The 20,872-nt window shown below is 37.4% G+C and overlaps 1 protein-coding gene across 3 annotated transcripts in view; it reads left to right on the top strand.

Moving 5' to 3' along the window:
* The first annotated feature begins 6,519 nt into the window (after positions 1 to 6,519).
* Positions 6,520 to 20,872, top strand: part of LOC117210104 (GTP-binding protein RAD) — an 81,492-nt gene continuing 67,139 nt past the window's right edge. The window contains exons 1-3 of one of the 3 annotated variants that reach the window (XM_033452770.1): positions 6,520 to 6,736; positions 11,117 to 12,034; positions 18,477 to 18,737. In XM_033452770.1, coding sequence (XP_033308661.1) covers positions 11,776 to 12,034; positions 18,477 to 18,737 — 520 coding nt within the window. In that variant the 5' untranslated portion in view covers positions 6,520 to 6,736; positions 11,117 to 11,775. Of the gene's footprint in view, positions 6,772 to 6,792; positions 6,855 to 11,116; positions 12,035 to 18,476; positions 18,738 to 20,872 lie in introns of those variants that run through there. The other 2 variants (XM_033452769.1, XM_033452771.1) reach the window with 2 other exon arrangements.

The following is a 20,872-nucleotide window of genomic DNA, read 5'->3' as shown; positions in this document are numbered from 1 at the left end:
GTAATCGTTTTATTTGTTCAAATATTTTATCTACAAAGAGTCGTTCTAAATATTCCATGTTCCTTTTATGGGTGCTTTTCCTGTGATATTTGTTACTAAAAAAATTCATGACTATGTCCTCACAATTCATATGTTCATCGACCCATTCTTTTATATCATCGGGCATAGCAGTGGTATACATATAATTCTAATATTTATGATGAAATACAGCTCCAGTTAAAACCATAGAAATACTGTTAGTCCATTCACTTTCGTATTTCCAACAATTTGTTCCATTATTCCACATATGAATTCTAGATGGAAACTCTCTCCATACTATTCGGACTGGAAACTCTCTCCATACCTCATAAGCAAATTCTATTTCATCGGCAGTTAACATAATAATATCATCATCTATTGATAGAACTGCTTCAGTTTCAATTTCGTCGTAAGGACCCATGTTCTTTTTCTTTTTATAAATAACGTTAATTCACATTTGTTTGTTTCGAGGTATTTAAGAGCTTCCTGATAATCCTGATAGGATGATCCTGAATATCCTCATACGATTATACGGTTTATTGATAGCAAAATCAATGCATCAACTTTAAGTAATTATTTTAGAAATAATACGCGATCCATATTCAAATTACCGTACCTATTACCCTTCACAAATCGTAACGTCTTCGAAACTGAAATATTCAAACGAAGCCAGAAGACGCACTCTTGCACGATAATTTATCAACTAATAACATATCGATAAATTGTCAAATCGGATAATTAGTCGACTTATGATTCGTAAAAGTTACATATATAATTTCATACCATTGAATTTACTAATGGCAATAAATTGTAACCTACGAGTCGTAAAATTTCACGAAACGGTGTTAGTTCGATCGTTCGAGGAGCCTGGTTTCAGAGTGACGATAAATTAGCAACCACAGTTCGAATAGATTCTCGATTCCAATTCCAACGAATTATCACCTTTCTTTGTCGGACCATTAATAATAAACCGCGACAATTTTCTACGAAGTTGGGGAATTCCGAAAAGTCGAGTAGAGTATCAGGATGAGTCAACGTTTTCCATCGCGGCCAATTTCCACAGAATCTTAGTTCTGCGTCGTCTAAATCGCGCGTCCTATTTGCAAAATGGCTGGCGCGAGTTCGTCGCTTCGTTCGGTTCTCTTTGTCCCCGGTTGGCGTTCGCAGATTTATTTTCGCAGACTCGAATTAGTCGAGGGTCAATGACAAGCGCGATGAAGGTAGTTAGCGCGAGCGTTAGCACTTTTAAGTATCAAAAGGGGGATATTTCTCGCGAATGGACGGAGAAGAGAAACCAGAGGAAAGAAAGAAAGCGGTCGGGCAAACGATAGAGGGCGGAGACGAGGAGCTCCATGGTGGAAGGAGTTGACGTTTCGGTACTGAAATAGCTTTTAAACCACCACGAGTCGAAAATAGTCGTGCTATTCCCTCTTAACGCCCTGGAGCATAGGGCGAGGAGAAGAAAGCCCCGTCTAGAGGGTAGAGAAGCTAGAAAACAACGTACTTACGATCTCTCGTGTATCCATTCAAACCGGATTACGCGAAAGAGAGAGAGAGTCTCGACTGGCGCTTAATATTTGTTGCATCAGAATATCGAAATAATTCCACCGTCTATATTTAATATTTCTGACCCTTAACTATACGCACGTCATCGTATTCTTGTCATTTACAAAATGCACAGTCTCTCGGATTATTTGGTAATTTTATTTAATAAATCTCTATCCTGTACAGATTAATTCAACGTAACTATTTTTTATTAATCTATATAACTGCTTTATATATGGGCACTGTTGGCCATAAATATCAGGACACCTGTAGATATTTGGCATAAGCTGAATATTTTTCACTGCTTTCACTTTCAAGTTATTTATAATTTCTATAAAATATTAAACAAAGTACAATTTGTCAGAGTTCTTCGATAAATGTAACGAACCTAGTCTAATATTTATGTGTTGTTTGTTATGATTCTTTATAATCGAAGGTACTGAAAAATCTCTCGTTAGATATACCTAATCGTGTATAAAAATTCAAATATTTTTCACAGACGAGTCTGTAGATAAGGTTAAACTGCTGCAGTATGTAAAAGGATACGGATAATTACCGAATCTGAAGGGAGAATATTGGTTGCGAATATTCATAAAATTTTTCTCACAGTCATTTGCTTTTAAAGATTGTTTCTGATTTGTAAACAAATATATACCTTACATTTCATCGGATAAAATAATCGTAAAAATTGAGTAGACTATATTTGGAATGCTTCGGTCATTTGTGCTTCATTTTACACGACTTGCGAGCGTAGATCGCCAAGTATTCGATAGAAATACGTTTTTCTACCGGTGTAATCGACCGTGTTTGTTAACCGTATCGATAAGTCGAGTATTAAATCCAGTTGGTGATTAGCGTGCTGTGTGTTAATTTTGGCGTGCTATTTTTTTCGCTTAATTTTTGCATGGATATTTCCTGAAGGACATGAAGCTTCGTACAAAAGAAGGCTTATATATTGTTTCTAATACGGTGTTTTTTGTTCTTCATCTTTTTTAAGAAAGAGAAGGACGAGCAATTGGAAAGTATAAACAGGTGTACGGTTTACTTTGGATGCCCTCGACATTCATTGCGTGCTTTACGAAGCGTATAGTTTGCTTTTTTTTTTGTAAAAAGCGTTCCACCTTTGTCGAAGCATCATAGAGTCGTTAATGTAATCTATTGGGTATTTTTTACCAAGCTACGACGCAACTTTCTTTGCAAGTTAAAATATCGGGCGAGTACAGTGTTTCGTTTTTAGAGGAATTTCGAATTGTGTCGGATACGAGAAGATATGTATAGAACGTCTATGGAAGCGAGGTATTTATTAAATGAAAAAATTAAAAACGAATTAAACAACTAAATTGTAATTTTATATATTATACCACGGAACATTAACTATAGATATGGGATTTAAATAGAGATTTATTTCATCCATTAAGTATTTTTGCATTTTATATATTCCGTGCATTTTTGTTCTTTCAATTTCCCACAAATTCATAAACGTACACAATCTAGTAAGAATGGGATTTATTTAACAAAAGTCAGGCATTTTATTCTAAAAATTGAATCTGATATAATTGGTCGCGAGAGATAGTCGAACGTGTTCATTTCATGGAAATGTATTATACATGGTTCCTTTTCAAAGATCCAGCGATCTTACGTCGAGGAGAAAAACGTTTGTGGATTTATGGTTGCTTCCCTCGAACAAGTCAAAATATCGCGGTCATTATTTTCTTTTGTGGACTACATCAAGGTAGACTGCGATTTATAAGAAGTATTTTACTCTGACACAAAGCAGTTTTCCATATTCTATATACTTTCCGAGTAAAAGATATTAAAGCTGGAAGAAACGTTACCTATTACCTTCGTGTATTTCGTTGCTTACGAAGTAAACGTATGTTCCTCCATGATATTCTATTAATGCAATTAATTAATGCAATTTTTCTTTTTTTTTTGAAAAACTTAGATACTTGATTATCACTATTAGCGAAACGCTATTACGCTATTTAACAAAATATGCTTGCAATAATTCTCTTGCACGTTTTGACAAAAAATATTCGATATACAGTGGCTCGGCATACTATTTGAACTTTTAAACGTATGTACATTGTGCGCGTTATATAAAACTTTTATACGTGTAAAAGATTTCGAAATTTTATTGGCACTGTAACGAGACACGACTGGCACGATTGTATCGGTAAAATTTAAAACTAATCCGGAGATGAACATGTACATCGGTTGGAAGATGAGGTATTGCAAGAAATATATTTATTAAAAAATTAGTATACAGCAAGGATAGACATTTTAAGCACGTAAGTGTCAAAGATGGTCCCATCGAATATCGAGGTATGTTAATATAATGGATAATTGACCGTTTAAATATTTTTGTGATCTCTGCGAAATATATGTACTACGTATGTATTTGTACTGAATATTTTCCAATTTCTGCACATATTCTCAGATTTGTTTCAAACTTTACCAATAAACCCATATTATAGTCGTTACGATGTTAATGAAATTCCAAATGTTTCGTGTAACATACGTAACACACGTGATATATTCATAAAGCGCGTCTGTGTGTTTCGAATACTTTCGCGAGCCATGCCACCACAGGTATTGCTTCATCGTCCTCGAAATTTATTCTCTCAACGAGATACGCATATCGACTTTCCTATCGTCTTAGAAACATCGATTCCTTCTCGGCAACGTGATTAGTTACGAAGGGAAAGTTTCCGCCTAGTTTCTGAGAAATCATTTAGAACGTACGAGTTCGATTCTCACAATAGTCTTCTGATGAAACCGCGTAAGCAGCATTTTGCTCTTACCAACGTTTTCCTTGGAATTTTCTTTCATCGAAAGTTGTTCTGACTTCTGAAAATCTGGCTCGACAGCAGTCACTAACAACCTAACGATGCGTTCGTTATTTTTTTACAGAAACAATGTTTCACGCCAAGAATAACATCTTCTTTCGCGTATTATTTATTTCGAATTTGAGATTAAACATCGCCAACTTTCTTATGAATTTAATCGGATATCTGTGAGCGTAGCGATGCCACTGTTGGCTTTATGGGAACATCTGTTGCCGTTTAAAGATGTCAGTGCCATCGGAATACCAAACACGATGCGTTTCGTTGATTCCTGATTAAAAATTTCAAATATCTAGTTACCTTAACCCTTGTGAAAACGTTTTACCGTTTCAGCACGCGTTTCGACGATGTTTTACGACGATGCGAACGTCTTAGGAAATGTTCGTCGATAGAATGGGGTTTCCGAAATTAAAGAAACTAAAGGATTCGGGTAACAGTGGTTACGAAATATCGAAATGTAGAAACCATTCGCGTTAGTAATACTCTTGGCAATCCTCTTTTTCGGGGAAAGGACCGAAAAGAAAAATATTTCGTCATCTTTTTACAAGATATGATTTAGCACGTACTTGAATTTTAATTTACTTAAAATACACTTCAAGTTTCGAGGAATTTCTTAGATATCTTTTATCGAAAAATTACGTTAGATCGTATCGTATCGCTGCCTTTAACGCTGTTTGAATTATTCGAACGTTATATTCGTTGAACGTTATATTCGTCACTGTTCGCAGGGGCTGAGCCTATCATTATCGATATGGTCCCCCTTTCGATTCAGGATATTCTCACCATTTTTCTTCCTAAATTACCCATATCTCTCTCCAACTATCACGCGCATCTGCAAAAATCCCAAACGTTTCCCTTCAACCCTAAGTTACAACTTTCGCGATGCTTATATTTCAAACTACGCGTTTCCATTGCCTTTTGCATTCCAATAGCCTTTTCCACCAACTTTCAACTAGTACTTTTACCTAAACCGTAAAAGAAGCCACAAAACGGACTTCAAATATCCAGGATCATCCGTCGAATCAAACAAATCCATCCTTCCGTCGCACAGGTTCTAGAGAGCGTCGAATCTCATAAACAAGTTCTCTTCACCAGCAGCAAGCTCTCCAGTGGAACAAAGAAACTTTCCCCTCTAGTGTCTCTAATCCTGCTGGTCTCAGCGATCTTTCAAGATTCCGAGTAGCTCGTAAAACGATGTAAAACGGGAGGCAAAGGTATCGGTCGCGCGAATCGTTCCGTGGCTCGTAAATGATTCGTAGCGGGACGTTTTCCTGCGAATCCGTGCAGATAGTCAGGTTTAGAGAGAGAGAGAGAGAGAGAGAGAGAAGAGAGACTTTTTAAGACGGAGAATCAAGGCGGTGTAAATAGTAGGCGCAATAGTATACAGAATTCAATACCTTTGTATTATTAGTATATTTTCGCACTGTCCGTAAGGAACGTAAGTCGATCGTGTCTACGTCTAATTTTTTTATTGGTCTAGACTTTAAGAGAACGTAAATAATTTTTCAGCTACCTCTTGAAGTATCTACGGTACTATATTAGCAGCTTTTAAGTCGGATGTTTAAAAGGTTTTCCAGGAAGCATAAAAATTTGCTTCGAAGAAGTTGACGAGTGAAATTTCGTTCGGGGCGAAGACAACTTGGTTTATCTGCGGTGGATTAAATTTCAACAAAGTACAATATATTCGATACAAAATAATACGTCAAGGATGGAAAATCATAGTGGTGTAAATCGATCTGTCGTCATTTTCCCTAAAATGGGCTCCATGTTTATTGTTACAGAAAGTTAATTTTATCTTTTGAAACCGCGAAAGCGTTTCATAGCGGGAAGTGAAATTATAACGTAATTGATTGTTCAAACTAGTAGGATGACACTTTGAAGGATTGCGACATCTGGTTCGAAGCAAAATTCTCAAAATCTTGACTTACATCGCTGTGATTTTCAACCCGCCAAAAAGAGAGAAAAAGAGAGAAAAAGAGAGGGAGAGGGTGAGAGAGGCGATTCTCTACATCGGAGAATTTGGACGTTGGCCAGCCGTCGACACGAGGTTCGCCGAGCGTCGCCGCGAGACATTCCGAGCTGCCACGACGCCTGGCGTCGCGACGTCGCTGCTCAGAGGAAGCTCAGTGTGCCGCGTATCGTCGAACGTGCATCTGCGTGTCGTATCTCCTCGCGTATACTTTCGTTCGTTCTGTTCTTCCATTTCTTCTGGTGTCGGTCGGTTACTTGGTCCTCGGCGCACACGCGATCGAGACATGTGACGACGAACGGCAAGCTTGGAAAATGACGAGTAGATCATTCGATGCGATCACCGGCCACCGGAAGTGGTAAACGCGAGCCAGTGTTTTTTTTTAGGACTGTGGTAATCATACAGATTTCATAAACGATCGTGTTAATCGTCGAAGAGACCTCGATCGATCGGACTTTGTTGAAAAAAGAGCAAAGGTTCTTTCATCTTCTTTTTATTCGTTCCTCTCCCTCTTTTATATTTGAAAACAGAATATTATATCCCATGCTGGAAAGTAACGGGGCTTCGACGTCTGTTTCTCTTTCTCTTGTTCGTTTTTTGATAATTTTATTTAAAATTTAATTATTTTGTTGAAATTTCGGTTGATAGCTGTCGCTTAGATAATGGAGTTTCCGAGATATGGCTTTGACGTTGGAAGCTCGTACGAAATGAGCAGAGTTTACGTGTTTCGATCGTTGCTCCGATACGTTACCAAGGACGAGTAGAATGTTTCCTGCCATGGAGCATATTTTACTTAAAAAATCGTAATTGAAAGATTAAAAAATAATTGCTGTATCGATAAACTTTCACACAAGTATGTGAAAACAGAGCTAGATAATAGATGATACAATGGGAAGAGCTTTTCATTTCTTTATGAACGTATTTGCCCTAAATTCATTTCGATTCAAATTCAAATTCGATTCAATTTTTAATTTATTACAAAGAACATTTTTCAATTTCAATATTTGGGAAAGGAACGCGATCGTAACGCTTTCTAACGATATGCAGAAGGTCGGGTCGATTTGTATCCCAATCGACTATTTAAGGCAGTAACATTTACGACGTCGAAAACGATCCGACTATGTAATATTCAATTTGCATCGTTACAATTCCCAAGGGAAGATGGAATTTCAATCGTGCACCTGTTTCGCGCACGATCGTCGGGCGTGGATGCGGTGTTTAATGAGGTTGCCAGACATTTGATATACGGGATAATGAATTACGTGAGTTTATCCCTTAACAAGGTCGAATATATAGCGAAGAGGATACCGAAGACTCGTTGTCTGACTCTAGTTTTTGTTTCTTCGAAGGAATCTGGAGAGATCGATCGAATTTCCAATTCTGACGCATTAAAATGTCATAAACGCTGTCATACGATATTATTTGCATATTCGAACGAGAAACGTATAAAATAGTCGTAAGCGTTGTGAATTTTTCAAATTTACACGACCATTGAAACAACTTTTCTACTCGTGATAGATCGGGGCTGACGAAAGTATTTGGACACTTAGCATAGAAAATTTTGATACGTGTATTGTTCGCGTTACGTAGAATATTTTTATTAGCTTTGACACGATCCGATATGGCCATATTGATAAAATTTGAAACCAAGCTGAAAATGCATCTGTATCGTATGTGAAATACGTGTTATATGAAACGTATTATACGAAACGTTTACAAATTTCATCAGCACTGTAGCGAGACACGACTGTCAGGATTATTTTTATCAAATTTGAAATCAATCTAAAAACGTACGTAGAAATTACGAGACATATACTGCAAACATATATTTTAATAAAAATTAAATACACGGTTGAGAAAAATAATTAATCGCGATAGCTGCGAAACATATGTTTGCGCTAAATATCTCGTACGAGTCGTGTGTATCGTCCGTATACATATTTTCAGATTTGTTTTAAACTTTATCGATATACGATCACGATGGTCGGCTCTCGTAGTGCCAATGAAATTTCAAAATATTCCAAACAACACAGATAGTCTGTTCGCAAAAGGTTTCCACAAGTGTTCGAGTACTTTCGCGAGCTACCGTAATTTCGAAAGATACTTTAATTTTATAAATGGCGGAGCTCGTTCGAGTACCTGTAGTGTCAAGCTTGCAATTCATAAAATTTATCATGCGCCTCGAAGCTCGTAAACATAGCGGAGAACGCACAAAGGCTGATCTCTTCCACTTAACGTTGCACTTCAAGCGCAATAAACGTGTCGTTCCTCTGCGGTGAGAAAGAAAGAGAGAAACTGCGAGAGGGAGAAAAGGAGGATGATCGATAGATAGTTTTCTCTAATAAAAGTCTTATAGACTATTGGTGAAACTGTTGATGGACTGGCTATAACGTTAATAGCCCCTTTAATTCTCCCGCTAAATATAGACAACTACAATTTCGTCTCTATCCTCTACGTATACTCTTCGTTCGTTTCCGGATCTATCGTTCGTCAAATAACGACATAATTTATCGCAATTTCTAACTCTTTTGTTTCGTTCGTCTTCTTCGGGCGAATTTCTATTCGTTTCCTTCCGTGCAATGGAATTTTACATTTTCTCCTTTCTCATTTAACTTCCCATCAATGTTTGTCGTTCCAATTTTACATTACGTAAATGGGAAAATATCACGGATATACTCGAATATCGAATCACCGGATAATCCAGCGTGTACGTGTTTTATATTTCTTCGAGCAGCTCGACGGAGATGAATTCCCCTTTAAAATATTTCGTCGTACCTATATCTTATCTTATCTTGCATACAAGGTGTTACAGATTTTAACGGCGAAGCTTTCTCGGTACATCCAATCGGGTCCAAAGAAGAAAAAAATGTTAAAGAAATCCAAGTCGTTCAAGACCTAATAAAAGAGTTATGACTAGAAAACGAAATACGAAGGGAACAACAAAGAACTAGCGGTTACCGCGACACAATGTAGAAGTAGACCGGAAATATTTACGTTTAGTCTATTTATGCGAGCTGTGTTTACTATTCGAGATCGTCAATGATTTTGAAGCGAATATCTGCCAGTACTATTAGCAAGTTGTTCGGCTTCGTATCGAAATACAGCGATTATTTACGAATCTAGGGAGTTGAAATACGCGCTTCGTTTACGATTTCTGCAGCGGGAATCGCAATAATCGCGAGTTCTTTGCTGTCCGTTTCGTATTTCGTTTTTTTGTCGTAACTTTTTTATTAAGGTCTCGAACGACCTACGCTTATGTAATATTTTTCTTTTATTTAAACCCATAGAATATATCGACGAAGCTTCGACGTTAAAATCTAGAACACTCTGTATATTATCTGTTACGAACAGATTTCCTGGGATCTTTGAAGACTCCGACGGTATGCTTATTTGAATGGTATTCGCGTGTCGAAAACACTAGAAAATCTCTTTGACTTGTAGAAGAGTTCTACGAGTATAAGATAAATGGCAAGGGAAATATATGTTTTCTGTCTGACGCGAATCTTTTTTTTTCTGTTTTGGTAAAAAAACGGTGATTGTATCGGAGCTTGTAACGATGTGTTGCAGTTAATCACAGAAGGAAATAGAACGTTCTGTCGCCGGTGGCTCATTCTTATGTAAATAAAGTAACCACCGTGCTGGTATACCGGGACAAACGAATTTCTAATAGCAAAGTAACTTCGAAGCCTCGTAATTAGAACAGGTAATTACAATGTTAATTGTCGAGAACCACTGAATCGGGCAACTGCCATGCCACTTTGATCGAAGAATAAATTTATTTACAACTCGCAAATTGGTACTTTGCACGGGAATTTTGCAAAATATTGTTTCATTACGTTTTTAACGTTTGATATTCAATCGCACAGACTGCTCGTTATGGCGGTTGGTGTAATTTTAAATGCCAACCCTGTTAAAGAGTAAGCTGTCTTTTGAAAAGTTCCAGATTACTTTCATGTTACGGAAAGTAGAGATCCTTTTAATGTGATCGTGATTGTAATTTAAAAATACAATTTATTAGTTTCAAAGCAGAAGTTTCGAAGCAGAATTTTCACTATTATTTTCGATTCGGTTTTGCGCGAAACTCAGTGTTGAAATAGCACGTAGTTCGATTTGAAACGAGCAAAACCGTTCCAATTTGTTTACAGTAGAAAAATATGTCTCTCTGAAGTTGTCGAAACAGTCGTACGCATCCCAACAAACCAAATTTTTTCAACGAGCCATCGAAGGTATCCAAAAATTGTGACAACCAGTCTGGTGAAAAGGACCTGCTTTGTATTTTCCATGTATAAAAACCGGAGTATTACTTTTTACAGAGGAAACTTACGTAATATTGGAATTCTCTCAATTATAGTACACTTTATAACGCATTTCAACTACGGTTACAAATTACAATTTGAAAGAAAATTTAAAGCCTTTTAAGACGAATATCAAGGTTCTCTGACGCCATAAATCCAAATTTCTGATCAGCGAAAAAGACAGAAAGAAAAAGTTACAAGAAATTACGATTCTCAAAGAAAAGTATACTCTAAAGATTACAAAAATTAAAGAAACGTCAAATTATAACGTTACAATGTGTCAAAAATCACCGAAACGAAGTTAATATTGCAAAAGGAAACCTAAACACGACGAGTTGCGATCGCATCGAGATTTCTGTAGATGAAAACCGCGGAAACCCAAGCAAGAACGTCGCGAGCGTATCGTCCACAATTAACGACTGTGTTACCACATGTTGCTTCAGAATTCGCAAGTTTCGTCGGTGAGCGAGTTTCCGAAAGTCGCCGGAGGCCCAGCCAGCCGTGTTCTCATGGACTTGCCAGCGTGACAGCTAAGACTCCGTCTCGTCTCTGTGAAACTTTTAATCGAACGTTGAATCTGTGCTCGCGGAAACGTACCTGGCGAAAGGTCGCGACAAGCGTAAAACGCTCGACCAACAGACCACCCTTCAACGGGGAGAGCACCTATTTTGAGAATAATCAAACTCGTCTCGTTCGAAGTCAGCCGGTGGTTTTCGTGAAGTAGCGCTCTTCCGGGACCTGGAAACTTCGTCCCGGACGTGTTTTCCGAGAATCTTGATCGTTTCAAAGGGCAAAAGTGCAAAGGGAGTCGAGTGCAACGCGTTGCAGAGAAAAAATCTCGCTAGAGATAACGAACCCTGGGAATTGATAAGAACAGAAAGCTCGAAGTTCCAGTCAGAAACGTGTTTTCAAAGAGAGAAAATAGACTCTTGGGTATATCGTTGTTTTACGGTGAGCACACGGGCAAAATAACAGAAATTCGAGGAAGTTTACTCGTAATCGTACCTCGGGAATACGGTTGTCTTCTTTTTCTGTTGAAAAATCGGAAATTGTCGGAGAATAGTGTAGCAGTAGAAGGATCGGCGAACGAAGAGAAGCAAAGATGTCGGAGATTTCGCTACGCCGGAAGACCAGATCGGCCTCGATCTGTGCACCTGGTTTCTCCAGCATGGAACAAATGTTGGAGGCGATGCCTCCCTCGGGTGCCAGAGAGAGGGATAAAATCGACAGAGAGAAGGATAGTGGAAGCGGAACTCCTGACAGCAGTACACCAACGAGAAGACGTAGACCCGCGACGAGGTCTCAGAGTGCTCGCGTCTCTAGCGCGAATAAGAGCATTCGTCGTCGAGCCGCCGCTCAAGGTAATTCTTCGTCGATGATGTAGCTTGTCGGTGTTTCTTTGACATTGCAAAGTATTTTGATGCGATATTATTAAATGGATCGATCGAAGAATCTACGTAGGGACGGTAGACGTACAGCGATGGGATAAAAGAATGTTTATAAAACGAGAGTAATTAAACGTTTTTTATGTCCCGTTGTATACATATGCAAATAGAATGTTAAGCCGCGTTAGTCCAGTCGCTGGATTAAGAGAAAGATGGCAAAAACAATGCATGAAACTTACCTTAATGAGCCGTCTGGACGATTCTAGTAACGTTGGAATGTTGTATTCTCGATGGTAGCGGTAAACACTGGTTTGGAAAAAGTAGACTTTCGATCCAGTCGTTTGAATGGATTACATACTGGAACGTCTGTACTGTATTCAAATAAAAACGCTGTTTAAATTATCCCAGTTACGATCCAGTGCCGGATTGGATCGCTGGACTGGAATGCAAGCCCAGCTTTAGGTAATATATAAATGGAAGGAAAAATTGATTAAATTTTTTGAAAGAGAGATGCATTTAAGATCGTTCGAATCTATTAGACGATAGTGGTATAGATCTTTTAATTTTGTAATGTCAAGATTTAACGTTAATTGCTCATTTCGTTAATTTGTTTAACTTCGATTTTCATAATTATTTTTTAAGCATAGGGATCACAATTTTACTTTTTAATAATCGACGTTTGGCATTCAATATAAAAATCTATTTGAATTAGACAAACGAGTAACAATAATTACATAACATTAAATAATAATACGTAGAGCTGACTCGGGACGTTTCCTACCATCTCATTGTTGAATTGCTCGACGTTTGCCGTAGCCACTTTTGTTTGCGTTTGCGAAACATCAAGTATTAACGTGTTCAACAACTAGTTCAATTTTAATCAGTGCATTGCACACGGCGGTTCCATTCTCTTCTCGAATTGCAAAATTAATTTATTCCTTTAATTCGGTTAGTCTCCGCTGAAATATCGTCCGTTTTATCCCGTTTGCTACGATACTCGGAAACTAGAGGTGCAAAAATATTTTGCATAATTTCGATATACAACGTATAAAATATATTGCGATAAGTCAGAGTGACTCGTTTCAATTTTTAGGAATTTCGTAAACATCGTAGAATCTAAGTGAAAGAAGCAATAGTAAGAAAGAAACGTTAAACAAATAGTTGGACTTCTCTATCGTAACTACGATGTTAAGAAGTAGAATTTAACGATATAAATCGATTAAGAAACGTAATGTTGCATTAACGTGACGTTAGTCTTTAGTAGTTTAAGTAATAACGAGTTATTCCACTCACCTTTATGTACACACGCGTTAACACATTGACTCCGTTTGCCGACGCGACGTTCAAGAATAACGACGCCTTCGTACGTTTAGATCAGCGTCCTTTGATAATTAATTTCCATTAAGAGGTCTCTGAACGCGCTAGAATTTTCGCGTGATCAGTTCCCATCGAGCATGGGTGATATCATCTGTCGATGGAACGTGAAAGAACACGCGGATAACATCGTATTCCGCGGTCCGATGCTTCGGAACCCAATGTAACCCATTCACTTCTAAATTAACTCTTTGAAGGGTGAAGTGACGTCGCTTTGACGTCACCGTTGTTCGTTTAACGTCCTGAAGCAGCGTATAGAGAAAAGCCTCGTGACGTAGGATATTTTGTAACTTTCGAAGCTGATAGCTTAAAATGCCAACGCATAATCCACGTCACATCCTTGTTTCCTTTTCACTTCCGCTGATGCTGATATTATCAGGAATTATTATGTCGATGTCACGAAGGGATGAAAATGTCCTTGGTAAATTTTTAATCTTACGCAGTTGGTTCTATAATCGTAATAAATTGTAATAAATTTTTAGGTTTTTTTTACTGAATTCGATTCGTAGCACTACCCTTTTTAAATAAAATTTCTTATTCAGCATTTCCTCATTTTTCAAGACACTCGTACGTTGAGATATTTCAAGTTTCTCGTGTTTTCTTATTTTTGAAGCAAAGTTATATTACAAAGCTGTGAAACAATGGCTAGATATTGTAGGTTGAACGAACAAAAACAAAGATTGCACAAGAAAAAAAAGAAATGGTAAAACTTCGGTTTTCTTTAATTTCGAAATGGTACGTTTATTTGAATTCTGTTTATTGGAAGAAAATCATAGTTACGGCTTCATCGATGCTAGAAATACCAGGGAAAACTTTCTTTCTGGTATTTTTCTTAAGCGTTTCTTTTTGCTCGCGAGAATAAATTTGAAATTATTATATATTTTTTGATTTTTGTGACCTAAATTAAACGAACTTCGTACAATTGAATCTACTTATCTTAATGCAAACTTTTATTATTGGAACGAGCAAAATCGGTATATTCCCATCGTACGAACTGGTTGTCCCCGACGAATCCGGATAAATAGAGTTCGATTGTATTGCAGAATACAGTTACGGGATTATTCCATAAAATATAAATCTCGCTATGTTACGAACTCGCTTATGAACGTAGAAGTAGTGTTTAAATGACTTGGAAACAATTTTTTAACGAATTCAGACTTGCTGAATAAGCCTTGAACTTTACGTGTCTAAAGATGATGTCAGGACCTTGTTGGGTAATAGGATGCCACTAATGAATTAATGAATATTATGAATAATGAATATTAATTTCACTGTGCAAGACGAAAGTATAAATAAGAAAGAGTTCCGTTTCTTAGAAACACATAGTTAAAACAAAAGTGAGAAAGGAATGCAATAGTATAAATGTATCATACTTTAGTATTCTATGATTAGACGCGCATCTAAATTTTCTCTGGATTTCATTTGCTGATTTATTTTCAGTAAATGCTCTTATTAATAATCGCAGCATAGATAATTATATCGACAAACCGTGCAGCAACGTAGAATTAAAACAATTACTGTAGAATTAATACAATCGTAATAGATAACTAGGTATTTCCCAATTACTTAAAACAAAAATTGAACGATTGCGATGTAGCGAGCAAATGGCGCTGTTTTTTGGTCTTTTATTTAATAAAAATAATTTATTTCGATTTAATTCGAATATTCTACCAGAGCAACTCTTTGAAAATAGTTCTTCCACAAATTGTTATTTCCTGTTATTACACTCGTTATATGCAAATGTCTAATAAGCGAATAGAAGAACTTTAACTTTTGCCAAGATCGACTTCGATCGTTTTTCTTATAACGATCTGTTGGAATTTACTTGATTTGTAATCGATACTAAAAAGTCACTAACGGCGACTATACGTGCTAATGGCGGATGTAGTCATCGTCTAAATTAAGTTGTTACACATTTAATGAATATATGTACATATGTGGTCATAGTCACGTGCCACATTTACGCGATTTCTACATGTATATGTATTATTGCAGTATTGCCACTTGAATGTTAACGCTAGAAGCTGAACAATCACATTGTATCTATTTTCGATCGATGCTTCCGCATTGAACAATCTTTACAGAACAATTAATTCATATTTTCCCACGAATTGTTGATATCTGAGACTCTATCCGTGAGAAATGATTAAATATTTGTTAAATCGAAAGAATTTTATTTAGTAGTTATATATACCTTCTTGTTGCTTCCAGAGCACTCTTTAACTCCGATTCACCAATTTATATCTCAGCACTTTTCAAAACCCTTTAAATACTTTGAAAATTTGCTGTCTGATCGATTGAAATCCGCCAAGACCACGATACAAAAGTTATCGCCTTTGTCACTAAATGCGATTATAAATTATAAATCGTAAATTATAGTTTCGAAATTTGACGTTTTTCTTTGCGCTTTCGAACCTTGTCACGTTGCTCCTTTTAACTCTGCCGCGATATTTCAATTTCTTCTTCGTATTTAATCCCACCATTAATCACGACTTTCGTCACCAAATTTCTAACACCAAGTTGTAACGAGAAATCATACATACCAATGACGATCCCACGTTAGTTTGCTAAAGCTTAAGAAATGTTCTAACCACAGAGAAATAGAGTTGGGTCAGAAATGATCGAGAACACGCAGGTTAACCGTCCGCAAGAAACCATCCGCCGTTGTTGGACATTTAACCGGAGCTAGCCAGAGCAAACGGATGTCGAGTGTCTTTAAATAAGCTTGTTTTAGCCCACGAAACCCTTCGCGGCATCGTATTTTTGAGTTAAATGGATCGGACGGTTCCTCGAGTGAGGTGCACTGGCATCGTGGAAGCCCGTTTCGTCTGTCAGTGACCTACTACCCAAACGAACGCTGCCAGAATAGAAGCTGAAGCGTGATCTCGACGCGTGAAGCGTGTCGTCGACGCAATATGTAATCGTGTCTCTTACACGCCGCTTTCACGACGCGACTCGACGTCCGACTTGGTTTATTGGGCCGTTGAAATTGATCTTTCGGCCCTTAGATCGTGTCTACTGTCCGATAGGAGAAAGAGTACAGCCAAAGCAGACGGTCCTTGGTATTGATATTTATCAAATTCGCAATGAGTTGTGTCGAAATTTTGCAGCAATTTTCTGTAAACGTAGAAAATTCGTATTTTACGCTGGAGATAAAGCAAAAAATTCTTTCAATTTATGGTGATACCATAATTTCTATTTTTCTAGATCTTCCGCAAAACTATGAGTAAGGGTTGGATTAGATCGTTATTAAATTAGAAGAACATTACGTAATAATAAAATTAGTTATCAACCGCTATTTACGATTAAATAACGAAAGTAAACTAACTAATCCGTCACAGTGAATTTTGATAAAGCTAGGACAGCGAATTTTGATAAATCTCTTTTGGAAAATACGAGTAGAAGTTTCTTCTTCTCGCGTTGCATGATTTTAAGAGCCAGTGACACTAATTACCCCACGGTAATATATAGAAAGTAGTCGAAAATTGAGTAACCAGGCAAACGATTTTTTCAGTTTTTCTTCGTCCTTCCGATATTTATTACCTCGACGAAGATCCGCCACACCGTGAAAGGGTAGATTCGTTTTCGAGCTTATTTCACAAGGGATTCTCAATGAAAATCGTCGAGCGTGAAATAAAGAAGCGACGGGCTTGATCGTGCAAAGGCAGAGCCTAGAAACCTTTAGGATTGAAATATTTTTCAGCTGGCTGTTCGGGATCGATTTCACTTTCGTGTCGTTTAGTACTCGTGGTTTTACTGGAACTCCATATGCTTCGATATTCCCCGAACAAGAAGATAATCCTGGATAAAACGAAAGCTTTCTCTTAGCATGAAGAAGCGAGACTATGCTTTAAACCTATGAGATTTATTACCCTTTTACGAGAACTAAGCGGATGAATGTAATTCCGTTTAAAAAAGATAAAACGGTTTCAACATATTTATTCTTGACACAAATAATTTCTGAATATCTCAGAACTAATTTTTGTCTTTAAGGTTTGACAAATTTATTGGTTATTTGCAGTTTTTCCCTCACTGTATAGCACGTATAAGTAAATCACTGTATACAGTGATTTACTTATCGAGATATATCTTCTTTGAAAAACTTGTTAACGCGCACGTTTCGTATCGAGTTTCTAATTAACGACGCGTCGAAATAAAAATTAAGGCGCAATTTTATTAATTTTTATCAATTATGCTATACGGAATAACGAATATTTGTCGCGTGTAGAATGTACTCCATGTGTATCCAAATAAGAAGAAAAATCTGCGTATTTGCGAACGTCATATATATTGTTTATCTTCGCATGACGAGGGATATTGGATCGAAAGCTCGATTTATGAATCTCCATCGATCGTCTCTTTTCAATTCAGCTAGCCTGAGCGAGGAAAAAGATAAAAAAGAAGAAGAAGAAGAAAAACTGCAAAAGGAACAAGTATGATTTATGGTGGCATCAAAATCCTAGGCAACATTGTATTTCGAATCATTTTATTGAACGACATTTTCACGTGTCGTTCGCGGTGCTTTTCTTCGAGCTTTTCTTTCTTTAGAAGCTTTAAAAGGCGGTCAGCAGTAGCAACAAAAAGGGGACAATTTCCAAAGGGCCCACGCATGAGATAGTAGGAAGCCATCGAGTGTAAAGTCTGTTCAGTTCAGGACCTAGCGAAAAAAGGGAACGAAAAACGGCATTAAGAGGGAAGGTAGATACGTAGATGGATAAGAATATTAGGAATGTAACCTGACGTCTTTACAACTCCTTTGGCTTCGATCGCATTACCACGATTCCGTAAAAAGTCGCTTTTAGAGAGTTCAATAATACTTTAAGTCTGTCGTTACGAAGAGTTACACGATTAATCGTTTTTAGCAAACTGAAAAAGTAGGATATTTAATGAAATAAAGGAATACGACGCTAAATGTATATATCTTCATGATTTATGATAAAAATTTTTGATAAATTTTTGATAATTTTATGATTTTTGATAAAAAATTCGAGTCGATTCGAGAGTGAACCGTCAATCATATATCGGTTGTTTTAATTTGTTTCAGCTGCACACCATCATCATCATCATCATCACGAAGGCACAGTTAAATCTGCTCATTGCAGCAGCGAGCCCAGGCTGACCGACAATGATATCAGCCCTGGCCTCAGAAGAAGAGGGAGTCGAAGAGGGCAAAGTATGCATCATAGTCATCACAGAAAGAGTAATGCATTTTTGGACGTTCCTGATCCCTCGAATCAGATTCAGAGGGAAGAAGGTGAAGACGAGGACAGTTACAGGCTCAGAAGCTTCAGTCTCACCAGCAAGGGTAAGTCTTTTCTATAATTTGATCAGAAAACCTGTTTAATTCCCCTTGTCAACAATTGTCAGCTTAGAACGAGACGATAATAATTTATCATCTATTTTTTTCGCTATACATTTACTCCGGATAATAATTCCAATTCCTCTTTCACAAAAAAAGAAAATCAGTCAAATTACAATTAATAATATGGGGAGGAAAACTAAAACTTTTATAAATATATAGATCATAAGATACCTATAACTTCCTTTTAATTCAATTCTGTCTATTAATTAATCCGCGAAAGAAACTTTTCTTCGTCATTCAGAAATTCAGAACTTTTCTTTCTAAAAAGAGAAGTAACCAAATTAGCGAATGGTAACTGGTAGCTTTCACTCAATAGTTTCAACTGTAAGACCAAAAATGGCTGAATTTCTACTTTTGCCAATTTCTTCCTTACGGAGAGTGACAACCTCATCCACGAGATTCTAATCGAAACCATCAAAATCTTTCCAGCCGGTAGCCTCGATTATAAATTCAAAAAGACACGTGACTCGATGCTTGTACTACGATACGAGCATAAACGTATATCAGCGACCAGTTCTTTGACGAGGAAAAACCGTTTCCGATTTCGTCCCCCGTGGACCATTTCTCGCGCGGCTACCAACTGTTTCTATTGCACGGCAGGATCATTTTCCTCTCTGGTTCTCCGGGGATCATCTACGAGCGATTTCTATCAGGTTTATCGGAGACCTCGTAGTTGGAGCCTGGGCTTCTGCCTCGAATTCGTCGTCCGGAGTTGTGGCCTGCGCTCGTCGAGTGAAGAACTCGTGCCAGAAATACACGTTTTCGCGGTAGTCAGAGAAAGAGGGGCGAGAGAAAGAGAGAGAGGGAGAGAGAAAGAGAGAGAGGGAGAGTGGACGAGAGCTTAGAGAAGAAGGCAGTAGAGAGGCGAGATAAGCGAAAATAGAGTATCTATAGTTGTGACGTCGTACGGCTTCCTCGAAACCGGTTGCTCGCCACGCGAGAGCTTTCAGAGCCAACGAACGCGCGTGAAAGTCGTTTACTCGTTAATCCCCCGTTCCTGCTCCCGATTCCCAACTAGATTTTCGGATTCCTGTAATTGTAGATGTGGAAATAGCAGTCTTGGATAGAGAGAAGCTCTCACGGGTGTGCACGCGCGCGTCAACACCACCGGTCATTAAAAAATCAATGACGAAAGTTTGAGATTGAGAAAGGAAGGAAGACTTTACTCATTTTTTGTTAAATATTTTATCTAAATGCAATGCTGCATTATTAGTTCTGATCGCTTTAGAGAATTTATAGAATATAATTTTTGATTCGTACTTTATCGCAATCGTGAACTGGATGGCAGTAGAACACGGTGCTTCGGACAGACATTACCACTGTAGGCAAAGTGCTAGGATACTCTGCCGAAATAGGATCGTTGCTGTCGAGACGGCAACACCAGATTTTAAAGTAATCGGTAGACTATGAGTTTCTATGCAAATTCACATTTTTGAAAATATAATTAAAAAAAAGCCGAAGTAGAAAATTGTTTTGCATATCAAGTATCATAGAAAATACCATGCTTTGGATATTTTATATATCTTTTCGTATTCTGTGCAATTTTGCATCTTTTTTAAATTCCTATTAATCAATATCTTTTGGGATAATTGAATGGAAATCTCGAATATAAGTTTAGAGCACATTTAGCATGTTTTGGGAAAAGGCGGTTTTCAAGTTACACCGTTCCATACATTTCAAACCTAACGTGCTTCTTTCGCTCAACGTTAGGCCTTCTGACAAAATGTTTGCAAACTGTGGTACTAAAATGACCGACACGCACTATATTCTAATGTTTCTAGACCATGGTTTAACGTTTTAGAAGCATATTTTAATGTTAATTAAACTCTGACTAAAATATTACGTTGTAGACTCTTATGTTCTAGGTCTCCGTATACTAATTTTTCTGGATTAAATACTTCTTAAAAACTTAATGGAAAAATTACAACTGTGTGGAACGTCATATCAGTTTATATAGATAAAACATTTTCTTTTCTTTAAGTATCGCATTTTTTGCACGGCACGTATACAAGCTCCCTCATTAAGTTTTTGACAAAGTTCGTCTCTGATATTAGAATTTATTTCTTGTATAATTCATG

Source organism: Bombus bifarius, unplaced genomic scaffold (genome assembly GCF_011952205.1).
Source record: "Bombus bifarius isolate JDL3187 unplaced genomic scaffold, Bbif_JDL3187 scf7180000008199, whole genome shotgun sequence".
Taxonomy (NCBI): domain Eukaryota; kingdom Metazoa; phylum Arthropoda; class Insecta; order Hymenoptera; family Apidae; genus Bombus; species Bombus bifarius.
This window is presented reverse-complemented; position numbering and strand designations above follow the sequence as displayed.